General features: G+C 45.6%; 2 protein-coding genes across 2 annotated transcripts in view; both read left to right on the forward strand.

Moving 5' to 3' along the window:
- The window catches only part of LOC138951461 (adenomatous polyposis coli protein-like), a gene marked incomplete in the record, with an annotated part of 79,696 nt that extends 72,287 nt beyond the window's left edge, over positions 1-7,409 (forward strand). Inside the window, 1 exon segment of the mRNA XM_070323055.1 lies at positions 154-7,409. Within this exon segment, the coding sequence (XP_070179156.1) occupies positions 154-5,955 (5,802 nt within the window).
- A 9,495-nt stretch (positions 7,410-16,904) lies between these two features.
- Positions 16,905-25,019, forward strand: part of LOC138951469 (uncharacterized) — a 99,280-nt gene continuing 91,165 nt past the window's right edge. Inside the window, exon 1 of the mRNA XM_070323071.1 lies at positions 16,905-17,169. The gene's annotated coding sequence lies outside the window, so the exon portion shown is untranslated. The remainder of the gene's footprint in view (positions 17,170-25,019) is intronic.

Below are 25,019 nucleotides of genomic sequence, written 5' to 3' on the forward strand. Positions count from 1 at the left end.
CTAAAGGAGAAAAGAGATGCACATTGCTCATAAAATATTTAGATTGTGTTGCTGACTCTTTGTGCATATCCGCATTTTATGAATTTTTCTCTAAATTCTTTCAGTTTTTAACATTCTCTGTTGAAAAAAAAATCTCTCTGTCTGCACAAACAGGTGGACTGGCAGAGAGGGGCGGAAGACGTTCACATCCAAGTGGACGACGAATTGGCCAAACTTCTCAACATCTTCCGTAGCTCCATCCCCACCAACAACAGCAGCAACAACAACGCCAACACCCACCAACACGACGATGCCATCTCAATGTCCGGAAAATCCGAGGTCCCGGTCGTCTACGCCGACGAAGGAACACCACCCGTTTGGTCGGAAACTTGGTCGGAAACTTCCAGCCTTAGCGCCCTGACTGTCGACGGTGATGCAGGGAACGCACCGTCTCGAAAAAAGCCGGTTTCGGCTGTTTCAGCGGAGCCCAATCTCTCCAAAGTTGAAGAGACGGATTCTGCTGACGTGACACTGTGCGAGACGCAGGACAACACCCTGGTGAGAGACGACAAGGATTCGTCCATGTCGGAAGGCGAGGAGGATATTCTGGCGCAGTGCATCAGTGCGGCCATGCCCGCTCCCACCAACTCCAGCCGCAAGATGCGCAAGAGCGGCTCGGACAACGCCATCAAGAAAAAGTCTGCGCTGCCCAAGCCTGAATCACAATCGCCTTGTTCCGGAGCTTCCAAAATGTCGTCACGCCTCCCGACCAAAGTCACGCCTCAGGGAATGTCAACGCCTCTGTCCAAGTCTTCCAAACTGCCGTCCCCTTCCAGCAGGCTGGCAAAACCTGAACCTCACAACAAGAAGGGAGCCAACTCCCCTTCTTCTGCCAAGCAAGGGGGAGGTAATGCAGCCAAGCCCCCTCGCCCGGCCGGGCAGACGCGACCACAAACGGCAAACCGCCAACCCCCACCTGTGCGACATCACAGTGTTCCCGACGACGACTTTGCGCCCGACACGATGAAAACTTTTGCTGAGGAAGGAACACCGTTGAACTTTTCAGCGGCGACGTCTCTCAGCGACCTAAGCTGCGTCACAGACGCTCCAGAAAAAATCCAGTCTCCACCTTCTGCGCAGAAATCTCCGGAAGATTGCAAGAGCGATACGAGTTCTCTGTGCGAGGAGAGCGAGCAGCAGCTGCTCAATGACATGATCCAAGCAGCCATGCCAAAAGCTCGCACCGCTCGCAAACTCGACTTGGACAAGTCGGCTGCCGCTCGAGCCCAGAACGCAGGAACCAAAGCTCCTCTCAGAGGGGGTCCTGCTAAACAGCGAGAAGAGGCGAGAAAGCCACCACAGCGACAACAACAACAGCAACAACAACAACAGCAGCAACTACATCAGCAGCAACAACAACAGCGTCAACCCCCAGCAACCAAATCCGCCGTACAGATGGAAGTCCCCTACGCAGGGGACACGACCCAGACGTACGCCACCGAGGGAACTCCCAACAACTTTTCGGCGGCCACCTCTCTAAGCGATCTCACCATCGACTCTGTCGATGACGGGGCAAGAGGGGGCCGGCTTTCGAGCGGGAGAAGCCCAGCAAAATCTTCCCACCAGCAGGGAAGCGTGGCGACAGCGTACAAAGACGACGGTGTTTTTGGTGCTGACGGGACGGACTCACCTCACGTCTACGGCATGGAAGGCACGCCAACAACCTTCTCTCGTAACGACTCACTCAGCTCCATAGAAATTATCGACGACAACAAGAGCGAGAGTCAAGGCTTTGCTGTTTCAAGTAGCCGCCAGTGCCCTGCATATCCCAACGCCTCCGAACGACATGTGCTTGGCCAGTCCAGCGAAGAGGGCAGCGTCAAATCACAAAAACATCGCAATCAGCCGCAGCAGCAGCGCACAGGGAACAAAGACGAGACGCAGCAGTTCGAAATGGAAGACACACCAGTATCGTTCTCGCGAAATTCTTCCCTCAGTTCCCTTGCCAGCGGCGGAAGGGCCAAAGAACCGCAACCCGAAGAAGAACCACAGATCTCACGAACAAGCTCCACAGAGTCGCTAAGCGCCGAGTCAGCAGGATTCGACCCCACTCCGTCGGAACAGGCCTTGCTGGACCAATGCATCAACGCCGCCATGCCAAAAAGGCGACCGTCCAGAGGCGAAGACCGCTCGCGCCGACATTCTCGAACGGCGACAAAAAACGAAGGGCGGGCCCTCCAGGAGGGAGGGTCCCTAAAAAACTCAGCCCTGGAGATCCGAGCGCAGTTTGAAGACACCGCCTCCGTCGGAGAAACCACCACTGCCTCCGTCACTCTGACGGCTCACGGAGAGAGGGTGGAGCGGAGAGAAAAGCTCATGACCCGGAGCTGCTCCGACGCTCTGGACATGGACTCCGACGACGGAGGAGGAAGGCCATCAAGGTTCTCCAGCTGGAGAAAAAACCGACACGGCTCCTCCTCCTCCGCCCACCACACCAAGCAAAGCAGGGAGGAAAGCGCGAGGTCGCACTCGCAGGACAACCTCCTGAAAACGCAGAAAGAGATCTGCAACAGAATAACGCAGTCCGTGGAAAGCAGCAGTGCGTCGAGCAGCAACTCCACGTCTCGTTCAGCGCAGTCCTGCACCACTTCCGTCATTCACGTGGACCCCGCCGCAGCGCTGGGCACAGACAACCGGCTTCTTGACCGTCACCACAGAGACACGCATGCCCCCCACCATCCTGACCACCCCATGGTGGCCAGCACGACAGACTCCAGCAGCTCTGGAGAGAAAGCCGACAGCGAGAAAGCTTTCTCCGACGATCACCACTACCAGTACCACACACCCCACTTTGAGCTGAAACCCGCGGAGGATTACTACGAAGCTGAAGAAGATGACGACGTCGACCAGAACCAAACCGTGATGGAGGTGGGAAACAGAACTCTGACGCAGCGGGGCGAGTCATTCGACGATGATCACAGCTCTCAGCACGATCTTTCCCAAGATGTTGTTCACTATGAGGATGACCTGGAAGAGAAGCTGTGTTTCGGCAGCGGACACACCTCCTTCGACCAAGAGGGGGAGAGCGGTCACGCTTCATTCGATCAAGAGGGGGAGAGCGGCCACGCTTCGTTCGAGCAGGAGATCACGCCAGAAGACGAGCTTCTTCTCCAGCAGAACGCCAGCCTCATCGTGTCGGAAATCGTCACCAAGCGCGACATGACGGGCAGCGCGTTGGACGACGATCTGTTCATCGAGAACGAAACCATATCCCTTGTCTCCAACGACTACACTTCCGACACCGCCTCCGAAGTCTCCATTTCCTGGTCGACGACGTCGGAGAAAATGAGCGACCGTTGCTCCTCCCAAGCGGAAACCATGAGTTCGTGCAGCGCTAAGGTGGTCAAACCGGAAAGCAAGCTGCCGAGGAAGACGGCGCTGGAAGAGGATGATGGGAAGGCGGTGCGAGGGCGACGGAAACCTCTGTACACCAAACCCTCCCCCTCCTCCGCTCTCCGGCTCCCCAGCAAGGCGGAGGCAAGGTCCCGCCCAGGCAGCGGAGGGGGAGCCAACTCTCGCCCCACCAGCGGAACAGGGGGAGGTAACTCCAGACCCACAAGCGGAGGAGCGGTGGGGAACGCCAAGTCCCCCGCAGGTAGGGTGGGAGGAGGAGGAGGTCCTCAGAAGAAGACTTCCCCGAGAACGCCCGGTGGGCAGCCCAAGTCCAACCTACCCGGACCCAAAACCTCTACCACCCCCGTGTCTCAGAAAACCAGCCCTCCCTCCAACCCCATCAGACCCACAGCCCCCAAGACCACCGCCACCGGCAAACTCCAATCCCCTGCGGGGCCTCGACCGGGGTCAGGGTCAGGCATTCCAAGGTCACCCGCCAAGGCCGGCACCACACCTCCTTCCAGGCTTCCCGCTGCGACCAACCGCGGCAAAGATGCGGCAGAACGACCCAAACCGCCCACCAAGCAGGCGACGTTTGTCAAAGACACCCCGACGCCCAGGGCCACCACCAACAACGTTCGTTTGAGGACTCGCAGTGCCAGTCGAGGCCGTGTGCAGGCTGAGAAGAGAAGTTCAGGCTGTGAAGCGGCTGCTCAGCGCAACTCTACCGGCAGTCCACCCGAAGCTTGGAGCAAGGCGTTGGACTCCTTCAACTTCGTCGTCGACAAAAGCGCACAAAGAAACGCCAAAGATGCCCCTGGAGCTCTGAAGCGGAATGCAGCAGCAGCGGCGACCCCGACAGTCAAACAGCAGCCGCGGCCGTCGAACATCGCCCGACCACAAGGAATGGGTTCTTCACCCAAATCCTCTGCCAACGCTGGAAAGCCTGGTAGCACGGCATCGGGACCAAAGCCTGCAGCTACTAGCACCAGAAGCAACCTGCCCGCAAGAACTAGCAACACCAACCTCAACAAATCTGGCAGTGCATCGAGCCTGCGCAAAACCGGCAGTGGGTCCAGCCTGACCAAAACCAACAGCGGAAGCTCGCTCAACAAGGGACCGACAACCGGAACTGTAAAAAAACCTGGCGTAGGCAAGGTGGACATCAAGAAGTCAGAAAGCAGCGCCAGTCTTCGCAGGGGAAGTGACGGGTCGAGACCTACCACACCCAACGGCCGTCGCCCTTCCAACCCCAGGACCCCCGACAAAGGGGGAGAAGAGGTGAGGAAAGCGGGGGGAAAAAAGCAGGTACCCAGCAAGATCGCCAGCCTGTGGAAGAAGGAGGAGGCTGGAGGGGTCCAGCGGTCTTTCTCGGTGGAAGACCACGCTCTAGCCCCAGCGACGACCAAACCCAGGAACAAATCCTCCAGCCTGCCCGCTTCGGCTCGCAACATGTCCATCTCCTCGCTCACCTTCGTCAGGAAGAGCTCGTCCGTCAACTCGCAGTCGTCCGGCGGGGAGGAGCAGAGCGGCAGCAGCACGGAGGTCATCCCAAGGTCGTCGACTTACGACAAGTTCCCCGTCGCCAAGAGTCGCGGCATGACGTGGCAGAACTCGGAGGACGAAGACGCCGCCATTGTGTCATCCGGAGAGGGAATGCTGGAGTTATGCGACCCTACGGGAGACGAGTCGGAGAACGCTTTCGAGAGCTTGGAGAGTGGTGGAGACGTGAACTTGGACGAGGCCTATATCCATGAAGACCCAGAGATAGCGGCTGCAGAGCGCGAAGCGGCTATGGCCTGCTCTGTGGACTCGCTGGAAGATGCCTCGGCGTCGGACAATAACCAGCTCTCCGTGACGGCCAACGTGATTGACAGCAGCACCTGGCGACGGAACAAGAAGCCGGTCAAGCAGGGAGACGTCAGTCTAAACCTGCCCAACGCCGACGAAACGTGTCGCTCCATGAATTCTTTCTTGACCGCCAACGACAGTCAGAACGAATCGCTGGCTCGCGGGGCTGACATGAGCGTGTGGCAGAGTTGCGGCAACGACAGCGCCATCAGCGAGATCAGTTTCGCCAACCACGACGCTTCCGCTGTCGCCGGCGGAAAGAAAAGCAAGAGCAAGAAATCCGTCGCCAAGAGCATCAAATCCACGTTCGCCGGACTGAAGTTCTTTGGCTCCAAACAATCAAAGAGCAAGAAGTTCACGACGGATTACATCGAGCCGAAAATCGTCACACACCACACCACAGGCACGTCGACCAAGACCATTTCCGTCCCCACATCCAAACCCAGCCCCGGCGCTATCGTGGCGCCTGTCGCCCCCTTCAACTACAGCCCGCCGGCCTCCACCCCAGTCTCCGTGACAACCACCGCCCCGACCCTCCCCCCCACTGCTCAGATCACCAAAGACACCACTGCAGACATGAATGGCGATAAGGACAAGAAGACGACGAAACACATGACGAAAACGGAGATGCTGCTTGCGCGAAGAAAGCAGTCTTTCCTTAGCACCTCTAGCAAGGATGATGGTAGCGAGACGGAGTCAAATCAGAGAGGGTGCATGGTTACTACCGTCTGATGAGATGAGAAACATGTCGCTCAATGAATTTTTTCTTGACCGCTTACGACAGTCAGTCAGAACGAATGGCTGGCTCGTGGCCGAGTTGCTGAGCGCCGCTAGCAAGGACAATGGTAGCGAGACCGAATCCAGTCAAGAGAGGGTGCATGGTTACTACCGTCTGATGAGAACAGAAACATGTCGCTTCATTCATGAATTCTTTCCTGACCGCTAATAATCGTCAGAACGAATCGGATGAGAAAAGATCAGAGTATGGACTTGAGCTAAGGTTGCGTAGCTGCTGAGACTGAAATCGTTGTTGTGCACGACAACCACCTTAGGACTGATATTGACAGTATCCTTGGACTTGGAGCATTTATTGAGGCCTGTTTGGCATGGATGTGTTCATAGCATACAAAGTTTTCATGACACGATCTTGTGTGGAAAGAGTAACTGTTGTTGAATGTGTATGTCAGCAACAACAACTAAAAGACTGTGGTAGAAAGAGACTTTCACAGCCTTTCAAGTACTTTTAGTGTTCAATCTCCAGTTGATAGCTTAAAAAAAAACCACACACACACAACTGCTGCTGTTTTAAGCAAACTGTTAAATCCGCCTCAAACGCTGCCTAGCCTGTGCTTTGTGTGTATGCCACGCCGATTTTAACACTCATTGATTTTAGTTGCTGCTTTTTAGATTTGACAGGAACACGCCACTGCCGATTTCTCTTATAAATGCGCACAGGGTGTAAAACCCACAGTGTCAAACTGATCATATTCAGAGATGCATGTGGCTCTGCTGGAAGCTGGAATTTGGCTTTTTGATAGAAGAATATGCCAGTCTGAAGCGAGAGTCAAGGACATGTGAGGCAGAGTTTTTCAATCCCACATGCACCCATACATATTGTTGATTTTGTTCATGAATTGCAAGTGTGGAAAAACTGCTTTAGGTGTGGTGAAGAGTGTATGTGTGAGAGCACACGCACACACATAGCTGCTTTGGATATAATACTGTTGCTTTTCTTGTGAACAAGAGTGTATGTAGTAGATGAGAAAAACACTGTACAAAGAGAACAAAAGCATTTGTGGTTGCTCAGCTGTATAAAAGCGTGTTACTTTAGTTGAGAACAAGAGTGTCGTTTGTAAATAACAGTCACAAGAAACATGTACATACAAAAACGAAAAAAATGCATCTGTGGTTGTTGAGCCGTAGCGAAGCGTGACATTGCTTTATCTGCACGTTGATGAGTGTTTCTGAACAAGAAGTAAAAATGTAGTAATTGGTTGCTTTGTAGCATTGTGTAGCTCTGCATGTTTCTGCAAGTGTGGTCGAAGAAGAAACTCTGTACGAAAAGACGTCTGAAAGCACCGTATTCGTCATAGCATTGTGTAGTAGTTTGTAGCTTTTCATGCGTGGAACAGTGTGTTCGACTGAAAAAAAATTTACAACCAATTTAGAAAGTGCAGAGTTAGGCCCCCCCAAAAAATAGGTCTGTTTACGGTAACATAGGGTGAAAAAATAGGGTCGGTAGGTCGGCTTTTTTTCTTCTTTTTTTTTTCCATTTTTTTTTTTTTTTTGGTCTCCCTTCTCTATGATGTTTCACAGTTCATTTCTTCTCATCAATCTCTGTTTTTGCCCAACATAACTATAAACAGTACTTTGAGCTTACCTCCCTTCTGTCGTCTGCTGTTTGAGCGCAAACAGCTCTATTTTGGATGCGTTTTTTTTTTTTTTTCAGATGATCAAAAAAAAAGATTAGGGTCGGGCCTAAAAACTAGGGTCGGTCGGGTTACCGTAAACAGACCTTTTTTTTTTTTTTGGCCCTAGTCACTCAGCTGAATTGTACTGTGTTGCTTGGTTTGTGTAGAAGAATGTGGTGTTGACACACAGTTTAAAATACTGCTAACTAACGTCCTTTTAACCCTTGCACTGGTGCCATTCTGTAACACATGTTACATAGCCACTGGTGAATTAACAGAGAGAAAAAGAAAGAAAAACGGTCATATAGGTTTTTGCATCCATGGGAGGTAATCGGAACCGACCAAACAGACTGAGCCAGTAGCGCGATATATGTCGTGACAACCAGGTGACAGTATACGTAAAGTAGCGCGACATATGTCGCGACAACCAGTTAAGACATTACTTTTTCTCAGATTTTCTGATAAAACGGTCTCGAAGTTTACCTCCCATCTTTTTCAAGACCTGAATTTCTCACATTTTGAGGTGTGGTTGAAATGGAGGTTGACTGGAATGAACTGCCTTTGTATAACCATTTATGAATGTTCCAAGTAGTAATGTGACTATAATGTGTGGCCATTTCTGCGACTTTGGGCATGGTTGACTGAAGTCTCTGATTCGAGAAACGTGGGGGTCAATGTTGGAGCAAAATGTGAGCAAACTTTACTGTGCTCACCGACTCCAACTTCAAGCTGAAGTTCTAAATGAATTTCTAAATGAATTCTAAATGAATTTCCACATGAATTTCAAAATGGAAGTACATGTATCAGTGATAGCACATTGTACAACAGATGAAAAGTAAATGAGATGCAAATGAATACATTTTGACCACAGTGACTGTTGTCGCAGAAATGACAACGTCCTCATGCAACAGTAACGCAGTGTCCGCTTGCAATGTCCTTGAGTAATCAGACTTTGTGATAACGAAGGTGCTTTTTGCTTCTCCATGTTTCACCGGCAATCAGTGAGTGTATTTTGTGTGGTCAGAGGTCATTCTGCATAATCAAGCGTAGTTGTTTTGCAACCGCACTGAGCTGTATAACAAAATAGCTTTAAGAAGACTCGGGTGAGCCTGAACTAAATGTTTATATTTTTGCAAGCTTATGAACAGCACTGTACAGAACTGTTTGAAAATCAAAGAACTGGGCATGGACACACCTGAGAACTGTTGCCTTTTGTAATTATTTTAATACACCGCTGCTGAAGTAGTATATAAATGTGAAGTAGCTGATAGCGCATAATTTATGCACACAATTACAAAAAGCACTGGTCTTACTGGCTGATGACTCTGCAAGAAACATTTTTTGTTTGTTGATAGCTGTATTTAATTTTTTTGACAAGTTATGCTTAGTTTGCCTTACTCTGATGTTAGAATGCTTGTGGTTGTGCTAGGTTGGTGGAATGCTTACGGCTCGTTCACTTATAGCCGAGGAGTGTGCGATACATTTTAATGTCTGTGTGCGTGTTCTGCAGTCAGTGATAATGAGGCAATAACATGTGTTAACTGCAACTTTTGAACCAGAATGAAAATCATGCATTTATTTCTTGAACTTTTTTAATGCATTTTGTGTCAAAAGATTGTAGCTTGTGCTTGTATTTTTCAACGATGAGATCTGTTTGAAGAGGCGTTCAATGTGCTTAATACTGCTGCTTCCAACAGACTGTGTTTTGTCTCGAAGGGTGCTTTGAATGTGAGTATTTTCATGGCAAGTGAATTTCTAAATCAAAACCAAATCACATGGAGCGAGCATGAACAAAACGCTACCATCAACCCCCTTAAAAAAAAAAGATCTTTTGTTCAAAATAACCACTGCCAGATTTTTGGGCTGTTTTTTGAGATCTCCAAACTGTCTAAGGTGATTCGCTTTTTTTAGCTTTGTGATACGGTGTGAAGACTGAAGTACACGTATTGTGTTGCTGATGGGAGTATACTCGCAGAACAAAAAGCAAACGCTTTGCAAAAAGACAGTAGTGCTTTGAAAACCTGTGTGGAACGTTTGTGTTTGCTGAATGAACATGTATCACTTTCAGTGTGTTGGATTTTTTTGAAAATGTCTGTACATGATTTGACCCTTTTTGCTGTCTTTGTGTTGGTGCAAAGGTTTTTGGTACTCTTGAGTTTTAGTGTAAAAGACTTTTGATACATGTTTTTTGTGCATGCATTTTGATGGCTGTCTTAACTAACTACCCCCCGCGGGTTAGGGGGAAGGATTTACCCCTCCCTGGGGCCCCCGCGGGTTAGGGGGAAGAATTTACCCGATGCTCCCCAGCATGTTTCTTGTATAGAATATTGTCAATTTTTGTAAAGATTTTAGTCAAGCAGTATGTAAGAAATGTTAAGTCCTTTGTACTGGAAACTTGCATTTTCCCAGTTCGGTAATATATTGTACTACGTTGCAAGCCCCTGGAGCAAATTTTTGATTAGTGCTTTTGTGAACAAGAAACAATTGACAAGTGGCTCTATCCCATCTCCCCCCTTTCCCCGTCGCGATATAACCTTCCTGGTTGAAAACGACGTTAAACACCATATAAAGAAAGTCTGAGTGTGTGTGTGTGTCAGTTGTGTGTGTGTGTGTGTGTCTGTGTGCATACTTGTGTGTGTGTGTGTGTGTGTGTGTGTGTATGCATATGTTATGTGTGCATTATGTGTGTGTGTGTCTGCCTGTCTATCTGTCCGTTTCTCAGCCAATCCTCCCTCTTCCATCCATGATATAATCAGCTAAGCGCACGCCTATATGCTTCACTCCCTGTGCTCCATGTTGGTATGAAGTATGATTGCTGTCTGTGGTATTGAATTTTGCAAAACATTTTTTTTTAAATCATTTCAACCATGTAATTATGATTGGATGTTGTGTCACATTGAATTTTGCAAAACATTTGAAACAAGAAGGGCAAAGCCCATACGACTCACATGCTTGACCTAAACCTAGCAATGACATCATACACTAAGAACTGCTTTACACATTTTTCCTACCAAAATACATGTGACCTTGACCCAAGGTCAAGGTCATCCAAGGTCATGCAACACAAAGCTGTTAATTCAAGACATAGGAAGTACAATGGTGCTTATTGGCTCTTTCTACCATGAGATATGGTCACTTTTAGTGGTTCACTACCTTATTTTGGTCACATTTCATAAGGGTCAAAGAGACCTTGACCTTGATCATATGTGACCAAATTTGTCTCATGATGAAAGCATAACATGTGCCCCACATAATTTTTAAGTTTGAAACAGTTATCTTCCATAGTTCAGGGTCAAGGTCACTTCAAAATATGTATACAATCCAACTTTGAAGAGCTCCTGTGACCTTGACCTTGAAGCAAGGTAAACCAAACTGGTATCAAAAGATGGGGCTTACTTTGCCCTATATATCATATATAGGTGAGGTATTCAATCTCAAAAACTTCAGAGAAAATGTGAAAAATGTGAAAAATAGCTGTTTTTTAGACAACATTTATGGCCCCTGCGACCTTGACCTTGAAGCAAGGTCAAGATGCTATGTATGTTTTTTGGGGCCTTGTCATCATACACCATCTTGCCAAATTTGGTACTAATAGACTGAATAGTGTCCAAGAAATATCCAACGTTAAAGTTTTCCGGACGGCCGGACGGACGTCCGGACGGACGGACGGACGTCCGGACGGACGGACGGACGGACGGACGGACGGACGACTCGGGTGAGTACATAGACTCACTTTTGCTTCGCATGTGAGTCAAAAATCATTGTTGTGATTAGTTAGTTGATGGATATCATGTACAGGGAGGTAGGTACTTGTGAGTAACACTGTATAGTTGTTGCTACAAGTATAACTAAAAGATGGAGAAATGTTGCAGAAATTGAAGCAGAGCGCATGGTTTTTACCCCGTTGTCATCTCTCATGTCTATCCTGTTGCTGTAAATTAATGTAAACATTCGTGTGTAATGTAAAATGCTATTTTCAGCCAATTCCTCTGTGCACTAGATCGTCCAAAACCACTTTCAGTCAATCGCTATTTTTTCATCCAAATCATGTTGTGAATATGACCACTTTCAAGGCAAGTAAGAAGCTGTCGTCTGTGGTTAGAGCACTGCTTACTTCCCTTTGCTGTTCGATTTTGTCAGTACCTCTCTCTTGCCTCACTTTACAACAAGAAGAAGCAGTTGATGTCAGGTCGTGCGTTGTGGAATTTGAGTATTTCCCTTGCGTATATATGGAAAACTGTTCAAAGCTAGTCTTGGAAATATTGTAAAGCGGCCCTCACCCACCCCAGTCAAGACCCCTCCACCCCCAGCATGATCCCCCCCCTCCCCCATGCCATCTCTACCCTTGAACCCCCCCCCCCCCCTCGGGCGGGGATGTAGCTCAGTCGGTAGCGCGCTGGATTTGTATCCAGTTGGCCGCTGTCAGCGTGAGTTCGTCCCCACGTTCGGCGAGAGATTTATTTCTCAGAGTCAACTTTGTGTGCAGACTCTCCTCGGTGTCCGAACACCCCCGTGTCAGTGTACACGCAAGCACAAGACCAAGTGCGCACGAAAAAGATCTGTAATTCATGTCAGAGTTCGGTGGGTTATAGAAACACGAAAATACCCAACATGCTTCCTCCGAAAACGGCGTATGGCTGCCTAAATGGCGGGGTAAAAAACGGTCATACACGTAAAATTACATTCGTGGGAGTTTCAGCCCACGAACGCAGAAGAAGAAGAAAGAAGAACCCCCCCTCCCCCTCCCCCACTGTAGGGACACTTTTGGCCGGTCCCAAGGATGTCCTTTCATCGCAGGTACCTCTGTATTGTCTTTTCTCAGCAATGATTTGTTATCTGTTGCCATTGCGTTTTTAATTGTTCGTTGTTTGTAGTACCCCCCGCGGGTTAGGGGGAGTCCCATATTGGTTGGGACGAGAAAGAATTTACCCGATGCTCCCCAGCATGTCGTAAGAGGCGACTAACGGATTCTGTTTCTCCTTTTACCCTTGTTAAGTGTTTCTTGTATAGAATATAGTCAATTTTTGTAAAGATTTTTAGTCAAGCAGTATGTAAGAAATGTTAAGTCCTTTGTACTGGAAACTTGCATTCTTCCAGTAAGGTAAAATATTGTACTACGTTGCAAGCCCCTGGAGCAAATTTTTGATTAGTGCTTTAGTGAACAAGAAACAATTGACAAGTGGCTCTATCCCATCTTCCCCCTTCCCCTGTCGCGATATAACCTTTGTGGTTGAAAACGACGTGAAACACCAAAGAAAGAAAGAAAGTTTGTGGTTGAAAACAACGTTAAACACCAAATAAAGATCTTTTCTCGGCAGTGATTTGTTATCTGTTGCCATTGCGTTTTTAATTGTTCGTTGTTTGTAGTGCAGGGTACATGTTTTGCATTTTACAATTCTGAAGCTTGCGTGCTACTGTCCCTCTCTACAAAATCCTGCCGCGCCTCTATTTCATGAAGCATGTCTTGGATTCTCGGTGCATGGATAATGCCAGAATCTGAATCAACTTGTAGTTTTGTTCTTAAATACATTTTCGATGCTTTTTAACAAATTTGTTTTAATTAATTTATTCTTATGATGTCTTTTGTCAGTGCGAGGTTCTGAATGTAAACATCTCTCATTGGTTCTTTTTGTAATGTTAGAACCCTAGACGGGTTAAATATCGGCTAGAACTTGGTTTTGAGTCAGTTCACTGCGAGGTTTAGGGGTGTACAGCAGATACCAACAGTTTTTTGCATGTTGATACTTCATTTGTATTTATTTTAGAGTACCAAAGTACACATTTTTTTAAATTGTTATTTTTAAAAATTATTTTTGTATTATTGATAGTCACATTTTAGTTAGTCGTCTGACCAACGAAATAGTCGCATCCTATTGGTTGAGGGGGTCATGTGAGCAGACAGTCACATTTGATTGGCTTAGGTGATCGTCCACATGGCTTGAGAGTCACATTTGATTTGATAAGAGTCGTTCTTCCCTGTTTAGATTTGTGTTATTCGTTTGACCAACGAAATAGTCGCATCCTATTGGTAGAGGGGGTCATGTGACCAAAAAGTACCATTTGATTGGCTAAGAGTCGTTCTTCCCTGTTCAAAGTGCAATCAGTCCCTCCCCTACAGTTCAAACACAGACGCCCATAGCACAAGACCAGCCGATGAAATGTGTACATAACCTTATTTTACTTCTGTCCGCTGCTTGCTGTTTCTGCATCTTGCTGGAAATCACTGATTTTCAGCTGGAAAGATGTGGCTGGCTTACTTTGGTTTGTCTGTACAAATGGAATGATGCAATATTACATGGCCTTGTTTTTGAATTGTGTTTTCTCTTCTTCTGTCTTGATGTGAAATTTTGTATTTGAATCTTGTGTGTGTGTGTGTGTGTGTGTGTGTGATTGAAACAGGAGAATGACAATGTCCTAGAGCTAAACTAAAGCGATTAGTACTATCTGTATCACAAAGCCACATACACATAAAAACATTGCAAATCCAAAGAAAAGCTGATACTTTTGGGGTTGTTACCTCTTGCCTGCTACTTTTTCGGTATAAAAGATCATGAGTTTAGGCACAAACCATCAGATAATTTGTGAGGATATGTTTTATCGCTATATTGAACAATTATCAAAGACAGTCACTGATTTTTATTAATACCAGGAAAAACAATATTAAAAACTCGAAAGCATAACGAGCAAGCACACATGTGTGCCCAGGCATATAAACACTCACGCACGCTTGCATGTACACACACACATACACACACACACACACACATACACATACACACACACACATACACACACACACACATATATACACACACATACACACACACATATACACATACACACACATACACACATACACACACACATACACACACACACACACACACGAACACAAACAAACAAACGAACACGGAGGACAGGTTTCGAATAGCCGAACAGATACGCCTAGCGTGTTAATTGTGAAGATCAAATGTATCTGAGGTGTAAGCATTTCAATCTTCAATAACGAACTTGGGCGGGGGCAGGTGTGACTCTATTCCCACACCCGCTTCACCCCCACCCCTACCACACCCTCCCTCCTGAAAACAACATCATCAACAACAATAACAACATCCACAACAACAACCACCACAACAACAACATCCCCTTCGCTCAGTCCTCCCAATCAGTCAGTCTTTTCACCCAAACATATCCATACACTGACCAACACTCTCAACAATTCGTCTTCTTCAAGTATATGACTAATACAGAAGTACAGTGTTATATAAGATCACATACCTATGTCGTACCATAATATCTGGTTCATGCCCAGGTCTGAACACACTTCGATTTCTCCCCCCCCCTCCCCCCCCCCCCCCTTCCTTCAACATACCCATCCTCCCTCAAAAAACAGTTTCTCCCAGCCCGGGCCACTCCTACAAATGCTTGTTATCCAAACACTTCGTACAACAAGAAATTCCTCCGAGGTAGGAAAAACACCCCCGTTGGTCAAAGGGAAATAACCATTCTCACTGCCACCAACTGAGAAGGTTATTTCCCTTTGACCATTAATATGTCCCTCTATAAGTCCTTGTAGAATCTTAATCCACCAATAACTCCCTAACCGTGTGTTTGACTGGTCCCAATTTTTGTAAGGACCGTCTCAGGAATGTATAGAACCTGTTGACCAAGTTTGGTGACGATCGGTCCGTTCATTCTTGAGATCTATATGCGAACACAAACAAACAAACAAACAAACAAACACATCGAGCGAAACCTATACACACCACTATACCGGGGGTGTAATAACCAAAACTCCCCTCAACACGTGACATGGGAACAAGGCATACCATTCTTACAGAATTTCAGTGTACTGACACACTATGCATTGTCAACAAAACACATGCGCTATCGCGGCTCCAGGCAGTCGAAGGGGGCGTGGCTTCACGGATCAATCATCGACCGCGATCAGGTGGAGGGGAGAAAACAATGTCTGAGAGTGGTACCTTGGTTTAAGCGTGTTTTTATTCAGTTTGATATGCACAATCGTTTAAAAAACATGAAGAGAACGATAGCAAGCAGACTGCTTATGAACACGTTCTAAAATGATAAACAATACACATTCACGATTACAACATGGCGAACAAGTGATAACATCAGAGTAGTACCGTACCTTCAGGTAAGTAGCCTATGTTTGCTGTGGGAAAATATGAAGATAGACATAAGTCTACAGCGAAACCAATGATAAAAAAGTCGAGCGGAAGCTGTTTTTTCTTCTCCTATCCGATTTTTTTTGTATGCAGATAAGAAAAACACACATATATATATATATATATATATATATATATATGTATATAAGTATATGTCGATGTGTATTTTTATTTGATTTGGAATTGTGTACAGAATAATCAGTTATTGATGTATATTTTGTGAGGCGCTTAGAACGTTTTAGGATTTGCGCCCTATACCTTTATTACTATTATCACTGATTTATCATTATTGATATCAAGGTAATATACTTGTCTTACAATCTGAGAAACAGAGGGATGTATGAGCGCGGTAAATGATACAAAATGTGCTATAGTCGAGTAAGTGAGAGTTATATATTATGCGGAACCATTAAACCTGAAATCTGGGAGAATGACAAGCACTGAAATGAACAAGCGATTTTCATCATCAAAAAAAAGGATGATCGCCGCAAGTTCGTAAAGATACCAATATGAAAAAAGTATGTTACGCACAAACGGAAGTCGGAGTGCCAGAGTAAGAATGAAAGAGAGAATGTCAGAGTGAGACAGAGAGAGTGAGTCAGTGATAAGATACTGATACTAGTGAAACAGAGAGGGGGAGAGTGAAATAGAGAGAGAGAGAGAGAGAGAGAGAGAGAGAGAGAGAGAGAGAGAGAGAGAGAGAGAGAGAGAGAGAGAGAGAGAGAGAGAGAGAGATCAAATCAAATCGAATCAAATCAAATTTTATTTTACGAGGGTTGTGGCACAGTCAACTCCAAACGAGCTTTCCGTATGTTTGTATATTCTCTCAAACGAGAGAGAGAGAGAGAGAGAGAGAGAGAGAGAGAGAGAGAGAGACAGAGAGAGAGAGAGAGACAGAGAGAGAGACAGAGAGAGAGACACAGAGAGAGAGACACAGAGAGAAAGAGAGAGACAGAGACAGAGACACAGATAGAGAGAGGAGACACAGAGAGCAGGGTACACTGCCCAGACTGCAAATTCTCTCAACGCCTTTTTCGATCTCGCGCCGATAACGCAACGAAGCAAAGGACGGCATGATCGGTGATTTGACGATCAGGGGAACTCGGGTGTTGAGGTGTTGAGTGAGATGGCAGACAGTTGTCTCTCTGATACCCCACAGAGAAAGAGTGGCATTTACGGGTAGATCCGGGTGGTAAAACTCGGCAGGTCGGGTGGATTTGTTTTTACCCTGCAGTTCCAATTGACGCGAGTGAAAGTGGAACTGGTGTTCTGGGATCCGTACACCTGTGCTGAAGTGTTTGGTCGTTGTTGTTGTTGTGTTTTCTCTCCTCTTGTAGGGTACGAAGGTAAGAAATTGGAAGATTTGATTGTTTTGAGTATGTGTGTATTCGCGGTTTTTTGGGGGTCTAAATTCTGTCTAGTAGTGCTGTTGTTGAAAAGTTAGCGTGTTTTTGATTGAGTGTGTTTGGTATCGTTTCTTTTTTGTCGTTGAGCGGAAAAGTTGATGGTGATCGATCGGCGGGTCATGATAGTATTGATTATTAATTAGGTTGTGAATTCTGGGTTTCTTTCTGAAGTTCAGTGACTCGGCTGGTTTACTGTGTGTGTGTGTGTGTGTGTGTGTGTGTGTGTGTGTGTGTGTGTGTGTGCGTGTGCGTGTGCGTGTGTGATAACGCCACTTTCCCTCATTTATTGTTAACAAATAAAAGGCATTTGCAGTGCTCGATTTTTGTCATTGAAGTATAGGCTTAAGAACTCGACAGGGGTTTCAAAAATACGGCGTTTCTGCAGGGCCTCACATCCATGAGAGGTAGCATAGGACAAATGTCCTGGCCAATGTAAAAGTGATAGGACATTTGTCCTGAACAAAAACAAATCAATAGGACATTTTTTTCCCGTAACAAAACGTAAATATAATTAAACTTGACTAGTTTCTTGGCACGAGGGTAAAAGAACAAAAATACTTTTCTTGGCAAAAAGTGAGCAGCTTTGACTGCCACAGCTGCCCCCTTTTCTTGTTTTGTCAGCTGTCGGGTTTCAACTATCTCCTTGTCTCTCTGGAGAGATGGCACTTGCACACTAACAGCATGGTCTTTGGTTTCTTGATGATCGGTAAGGGCCGATTTGCTAAAGTTCGAACAGCCAACGGTAAAAGTGTTGGACTTCCCTGTGTGCTGACATGAGGTGCAAAACATAAGTTTCCTCTCTGGGTCATGCGACACACACGGGAATGATGTCGCCCAGCTTGAGACGAAGTTACGCGTGGGGGTGAGGGAGGGGGTAGTGTCTTTCTTCGGCTCCGATGTTTGACTATCGCGATCGACATTCTCACCTGGGCGATCGGGCTCTAACTGCTCTGGGGCTGGAGGAAGCTCAGTTTCCGTGCTACTGACAGATGATGAGGGAAGGGACTTGAAGTGTAATTTCTTCTGTCCCTTTTCTGGGATCAGTTTTCGTTTAGGCGGCATGTTTGTTATTTTCGGGGAAAGCGCGAAGGGAGGCAACTCTCAACTGGCTTCGAGCATTCCGAGTTGCGAGCCTTGGAAACTCTTTGGTACTATGGGCACAAAGTGTCTAATTTCGTCTGCTGCACATTGCTTCGCAATACATCGATAAAATAGCATTCAAACTACTGTAAATTGAGAAGTACTGACGATGTCTGGATCAAATGATAGAATAATCGGACATTGACCACTTTGTGACAAAAACAATAGGACATTTGTCCTCCTGCATGAAAAATGTATAGGACATTTGAAAAAAATATCCTCATATGTCCGATGTCCGACGTGGATGTGAGGCCCTGGTGTCTGTGCGGGTCATATGCCTACATGATATCAGCCTGTCACAAATGATCTTTGAGAGTCTTCAGTCTCTGGCCTTCTTTCTGACTAAGTGCTTTTTTTCTTACTGGCTGTGTGTGTGTATGTTTGCGTGCGTGTATTTGTGTGCGTGTGTGTGTATGTATGTGTGTGTAATGTGTGTGTGTGTGCGTCTGTGTGTGTGTGTGTGTGTGTGCGCGTCTGTGTGTATGTGTGTGTGTGTGTGTTAGTGTGTGTGCGCGCGTGTGAGTATTTCTGGATGAGTCTGTCTGTCCGTCTGTATATCTGTCTCGGTTCGTCTCTCCTCTCCCTCCGATCAATACTATTGCTCTTCCAAATCCGACACATACATTGACATCTTTCACCCTTCATGGCCCTGTCACACGACCGTTTTAAAGCCTGCGTATGCCGACGTATGGGACATTTGAATAAGTACGCTGGCGTACGTCGAATACGTTATGGGTACGTTTTGTATACGTTAAGAGGACGCTGAAGCACGCTGGCATACGTCGTAGTACGCTGAGCACGCAGCAAAGTTTTGTGCATGCACAAAAATTCTCGACGTATGGTTCATACGCACTGCATACGTTGGCACACGTTCACACACGTTACTTGTACGTTACTCATACGTCGATAAATATCTGTATCTGTAGATAGTGCTGAGACATTCCGAACGCAAGCAACACTTCTGCCGTATAAACAGTTCTTCATGGACACGACATTCTGCACAGAGAGTACAGAACTTACCACTTGATTTACCGTTACATAACAAGGAAGAACTAATACAGTTTCTACTCACCAAATTTGCAGAATTACTTGCCGATTTCCCGCGATTTATAGAACAAACGACGTGATCGCATGGCGTCATGTCTAATAAAACAAAACTTCCGAAATATATCTAATAAAACAAAACTTCCGAAATACGTTCTATCCATTAGCAGCGGCGACGACATGTGATCGTCAGCGATAAGCTGTTGCGCGCAAGACTATCGTTAGGCATACGTTGTGAACGCCAGCAACACGCTAAGCATTCGTTGGGCATAAGTTGTGAACGCTGGCAACACGCCAAGCATACGTTGGTGTACGCTATCTGTAAGTTATTGAAACGTTCTGCATACGTTACTAATACGTTATGTATACGTCCAACTCGTTATGAATACGCTATGTATACGCCAAAGATTGAAAAAAACATCGATAGTTCAGCGTACGCCAGCGTATGTTCATACGTCGGCATACGCTGGCTTTAAAACGGTCGTGTGACAGGGCCATAAACTCATTCCCCGTCTGTTTTAAAACATTTAGACAAAACTTGACTAAATGTGACCCTCCACCACGAAATGAGTCGCATGTCACCTCGCGCGGTTCTGCGCTAGGCTTTAATATAAGTCCGGGGAGTGTCTGGTAACAGTGTGAGGGTCACCTTAGTCACAGGCTTATAACTCAAACAGTTTTCGCTCTTTTCTAAAACGGTTTTCACCACTAGATAGAGCATAAAAAACTCTTCAGGAAAATGTACAAATATGAAAATCATGCAAAGGTGACATGCGACTCATTTCGTGGTGGAGGGTCACAAATGTAAAAAGTGAACCTTAAATCTGAAACCACAAACGCCACACAACAACACTGTACCACCGCCTGTCACTCACAACGTTAATTACGCTTCCTCCTAAACTTGTCTGCGGTGTCCATGGCAACACGAAAACACTGATATATACCGACGCCCACCGCTTAAAACTGATCGGGTAATGCCTGATCGGATATCACTCAGGAATTCGATCAAAATCGGAAAGAGATCATGTTGGTCGAGAAACAGGTTTAGCTGCTGTCTGCTTGTTTGTTGTCAGTGTAAACAAATGACGAAATGAGTTTCAGCCCAATTTTAAAAGTGTTTCAGTTTATTTTTATTTATTTATTTTTTAAATATTAAGGGTAAAGGGTTATTTTCATTGAACTAATTTTGCTCATTTGGACTCACTGTGGTTTGTGTTTGTGAACTCCCCCCCCCCCCCCCACCAACACCACACACAAACCAAATCAGTTCTAATGTAAGAAATCAAAGAATTCAATATGCAAATCAAACCTTGTTTTTAGTTCAAAGAATTCTCACAAATCTATATTCAACGTTCGTTTGAGAGTACAACCACCAGCTCCCTCCCTTTCCCCCCTCCTCACCCTCCACACTTCAACACCGCTAAGTTCTGCGTGTGTGTGTGTGCGTGCGTGCGTGCGTGCGTGCGTACGTACGTGCGTGTGTGCGTGTGTGTGTGTGTGCGTGTGCGTGCGTGCGTACGTACGTGCGTGCGTGCGTGTGTGTGTGTAGTAGTGAAAGACTTCTTTCTTGTATTCACCTCTTCAAAAGACTGTTTTGTGTGACTGGCCCAACAGGGAATGTTCTCAACAGTTAGGACATGGAGTGATTTACCGTTCAATCTGTACACGGGAAGTTGCATTGGAAACGTTGTTTGTTTTTTTCCGTGGTAGCAACGTAGTGTTTTCTCCCTGCATGACATACTGCTGTACTATCTTTTTGATCCGAATTGTGCACACAGCAAGCAGGCAGACAGAACGGGCGGCGTTTTCACACCCACACAATAGGCTAAATGCATTAACCGGGCACATTTTTTGAAAACAGACTGACAGACAGAAAGACAGGCATACGGCAATCACTGAGACAGACAGACAAACCGACAGAAAAGCAAACTCAAGTACAGAAAAAACTTCCGAAGAAACAGGCAGATTTGAACTTAATGCAGTGTGACACAGAGCGTGTGTGTCAGAACCAAATCAAACTTGGACGGACGGTCAGACAAACAAACAGACCGACGGACGGACGGACGGACGGACGGACGGACGGACGGACGGATGGACGGACGAACGGTCGGACAGATGGACGGACGGACGGACGGATGGACGGAAGGACGGACGGACGGACAAAATGATGGACGGACGAAAGAACGGACGGACAGACGGTAGAGTGACACTGAGCGTGTGTGTCCGAGCCAAATCAAACCTGGACGGACGGACGGACGGACGGACGGACGGACGGATGGATGGACGGACGGACGGAAAAACGGACGAAATGACGGACGGACAAAGGAACGAACGGACGGACGGACAGACATTGCGATTGACTGACCGACGACAGATGTGCGAACATACAGGCAGGGAGGAAATTTATAGCCAAAGAGAAAGAGCCACACAAGGTAGCAACGAACATACAGGCAGGGAGGAAATTTATAGCCACAGAGAGAGAGCCACACAAGGTAGCAACGAACATAGAAATTGACGGGGCAGAGTACGCCATCGCGCTTTACGTTTTTAACAAGAGCTAAGAGCCAATAGAATTTGATGTGACCATTCAATGACAGTTCAAATTGATCGATTTGAGTATAGATTCGCTAACCATAAAAGCTGTCTTACTTAGACGGACAGATGGACAGAAAAACAGACAACCTCAACTTGCCATACTTTCTAAATCTTCAAAATCTCAAAATCTCTAAAATCTCTAAAACATGCTAACCATAAAAGTGTCTTACTTGGACAGACAGATGGACAGAAAAACAGACAACCTCAACTTGACCTACTTTCTAAATCTTCAAAATCTCCACATTTTTAAAATCTCTAAAATATCTAAACCTCTAATATGTCTTAACCTCAAAATGTTATATACTTTCGTCAGCATCATCAACATTGTTCCTAAAATATGTCATCACACTGTGTACATAATAATTATAGGCAATATTCGTATCTCCACACAGCGAAACTTCCTCTAAACACACAACTTAACCCAAATCGATCCATTATTGATTTCATGCCAGAACCGCCAAGCTTTTGATCACGGCTGAGTCAAACAGACCGACGGGTCCGCGCTCACGGACAATAGGACAGGAAACTAGGACAATAGGACAGGAAACTGGGACAATAGGACAATAGGACGGGACCACAGGACAGAGAGAAAGGATCATTTAGACCCGTTCCAGTGGAAGTATGGAAGTAGACTGTTCCCTTTCTACGATGGGACGCGGGAAGTGGAAGTATGGAAGTAGACTGTTCCCTTTCTACGATGGGACGCGGGAAGTGGAACTGAAACCGCAGTAGAGTGGAACCCCCCTTTTAAGATCCACAACTTTAAGACCCCCTCCTTTTTAAGACCTTGTTTTTCAGACTTTCTGTTCACAACCTCTGTAAAACTCCCCCCATTTTATATAAGACTCCCTCCTTTTTAAGACCTTGTTTTTTTCAGACTTTCTGTTCACAACCTCTGTTAAACTCCCCCCATTTTATATAAGACTCCCTCCTTTTTAAGACCTTGTTTTTTTCAGACTTTCTGTTCACAACCTCTGTTAAACTCCCCCCATTTTATATAAGACTCCCTCCTTTTTAAGACCTTGTTTTTTTCAGACTTTATGTTCACAACCTCTGTAAAACTCCCCCTCAGTAACAGTGCATTCCGTTCAATCTATAGACTTTGCAAACCACACCGCAAACCACACAAGTTCTCAGACAACGCCGTTGGCTTTACAGGGAAAGAGTACATGCATTTTTACCACCAATCTCACGCTAGTTCAAAAGAACACAACCAGGACAATGTTTTCTATGTTCATAAGCCCACTAGAGCTCTATGAATATTTTAAATAACTCAACCAATTTTGTTTGTCTGCAACAGACATAGAACACTTTATTATCTCAACGAGGAGAAACTCGGGTGTGGTGTATCACAGCATTACAATAAACAACATAAAACGTACGAACATAAATAAAATATCGAGGCGCAAATAGTCCACTCATAATAGTCAAGATTAGGACGACATATCAAAACAAATCTCTCTCTCTCTCTCTCTCTCTCTCTCTCTCTCTCTCTCTCTCTCTCTCTCTCTCTCTCTCTCTCTCTCTCTCTCTCTCTCTCTCTCTCTCTCTCTTCACAGAAGAGCAGTTAAGCTAATTATGCTAACAAATCACACTCCTTCAGAATCTGATTATAAAAATGTGCAAGTATTACCATTTAAAAAATGTTAATGTATAATAAAGGTGTTATAATGCATAAAGTGATGTCAGGATATGCACCGGAGACATTACGTGATAATTTTATTTTGAACTATAACAGACTAAAAATCATCACACCGACTCCACGTATTGACCTTTTCAAATCAAGCCTTCTATATTCAGGTGCGGTCCTATGGAACTCACTTCCTATTTTTCTTAAGCATAAAACAAACACAGACAGCTTCAAAAAAAATTATATGTCGCACATAATGCAACTAAACATGTGCTGAATGGTTCAACAATTCATTTAAAATGTATGTGCATGTTAAACTAAATTATAATAATATGCAGATCTAAATTAAGATATGTTAAAAATTGACATTTTTTTAAAAATTTTTTTAAAAATTTATATCTGTATATATATATATATATAATGTATTATAAGTTTGATGTGATAGTTATTTGATTATATTGTTTTCTGTTCTTGTTGACCCTATATTAGGGCGAGGGCTGGATGTAAAAAAGCAATATTCTTGCTTATCTATTACCCTCGATAATAAAGATTTTGTCTTGTCTTGTCTTGTCTCTCTCTCTCTCTCTCTCTCTCTCTCTCTCTCTCTCTCTCTCTCTCTCTCTCTCTCTCTCTCTCTCTCTCTCTCTCTCTCTCTCTCATCATGGGCCCATTGGAACTAACACAACGAGAGAACGTGTTTTCTACGATAATGGGCCCACTGGAACTCTTTGAATATTTAAAATAACTCAACCAGATAATTTTTGCCAACGATCATGATTATAATGGGATCATTTAACTCTATCCATATTTAAAATTACCTATCCAGAAAGTACATTCTCTATATTCAGACCAGTTCCATTAGTAAAAAGATCAGGTGTCGATTTTCCCTTTGAAGGCAGGCGAGTCATACACGGAAACAGTGAATACCGATATTACCTGTTATTGTCTGGAACGACTTCATGCTTCACTGGTTTTCCGATTACGGATCATTTGAGTAAGCTGTGCAGGGACTTTTTTTTTAAAATGTTTTTTTTATGTGAGAGATCGTTTTGATTACTTCAAGTAAAAGGCCTGGTGTTGCTTTTTTTTTTAATGTTGTTGGGGGTGTGGTTTTGTTGTTGGTGGGGTGTTACTGCGGTGACGTGTAAACAACCCAAACTGAGGTGTGTGAGTGAATTGAAATCTCTCTCTCTCTCTCTCTCTCTCTCTCTCTCTCTCTCTCTCTGTCCCTCTCTGTCTATCTGTCTCTGTCCCTCGCTGTCTCTCTGTCTCTCCCTCTCTCTGTCTCTCCCTCTCTTTCTCTCTGTTTTTCTGTCCCTCTCTGTCTATCCGTTTCTGTCCCTTTTTGTCTCTCTGTCTCTCTGTCTCCCTCTCTCTCCCT

The sequence above is a fragment of the Littorina saxatilis genome, linkage group LG16, assembly GCF_037325665.1.
Source record: "Littorina saxatilis isolate snail1 linkage group LG16, US_GU_Lsax_2.0, whole genome shotgun sequence".
Classification (NCBI taxonomy): Eukaryota; Metazoa; Mollusca; class Gastropoda; order Littorinimorpha; family Littorinidae; genus Littorina; species Littorina saxatilis.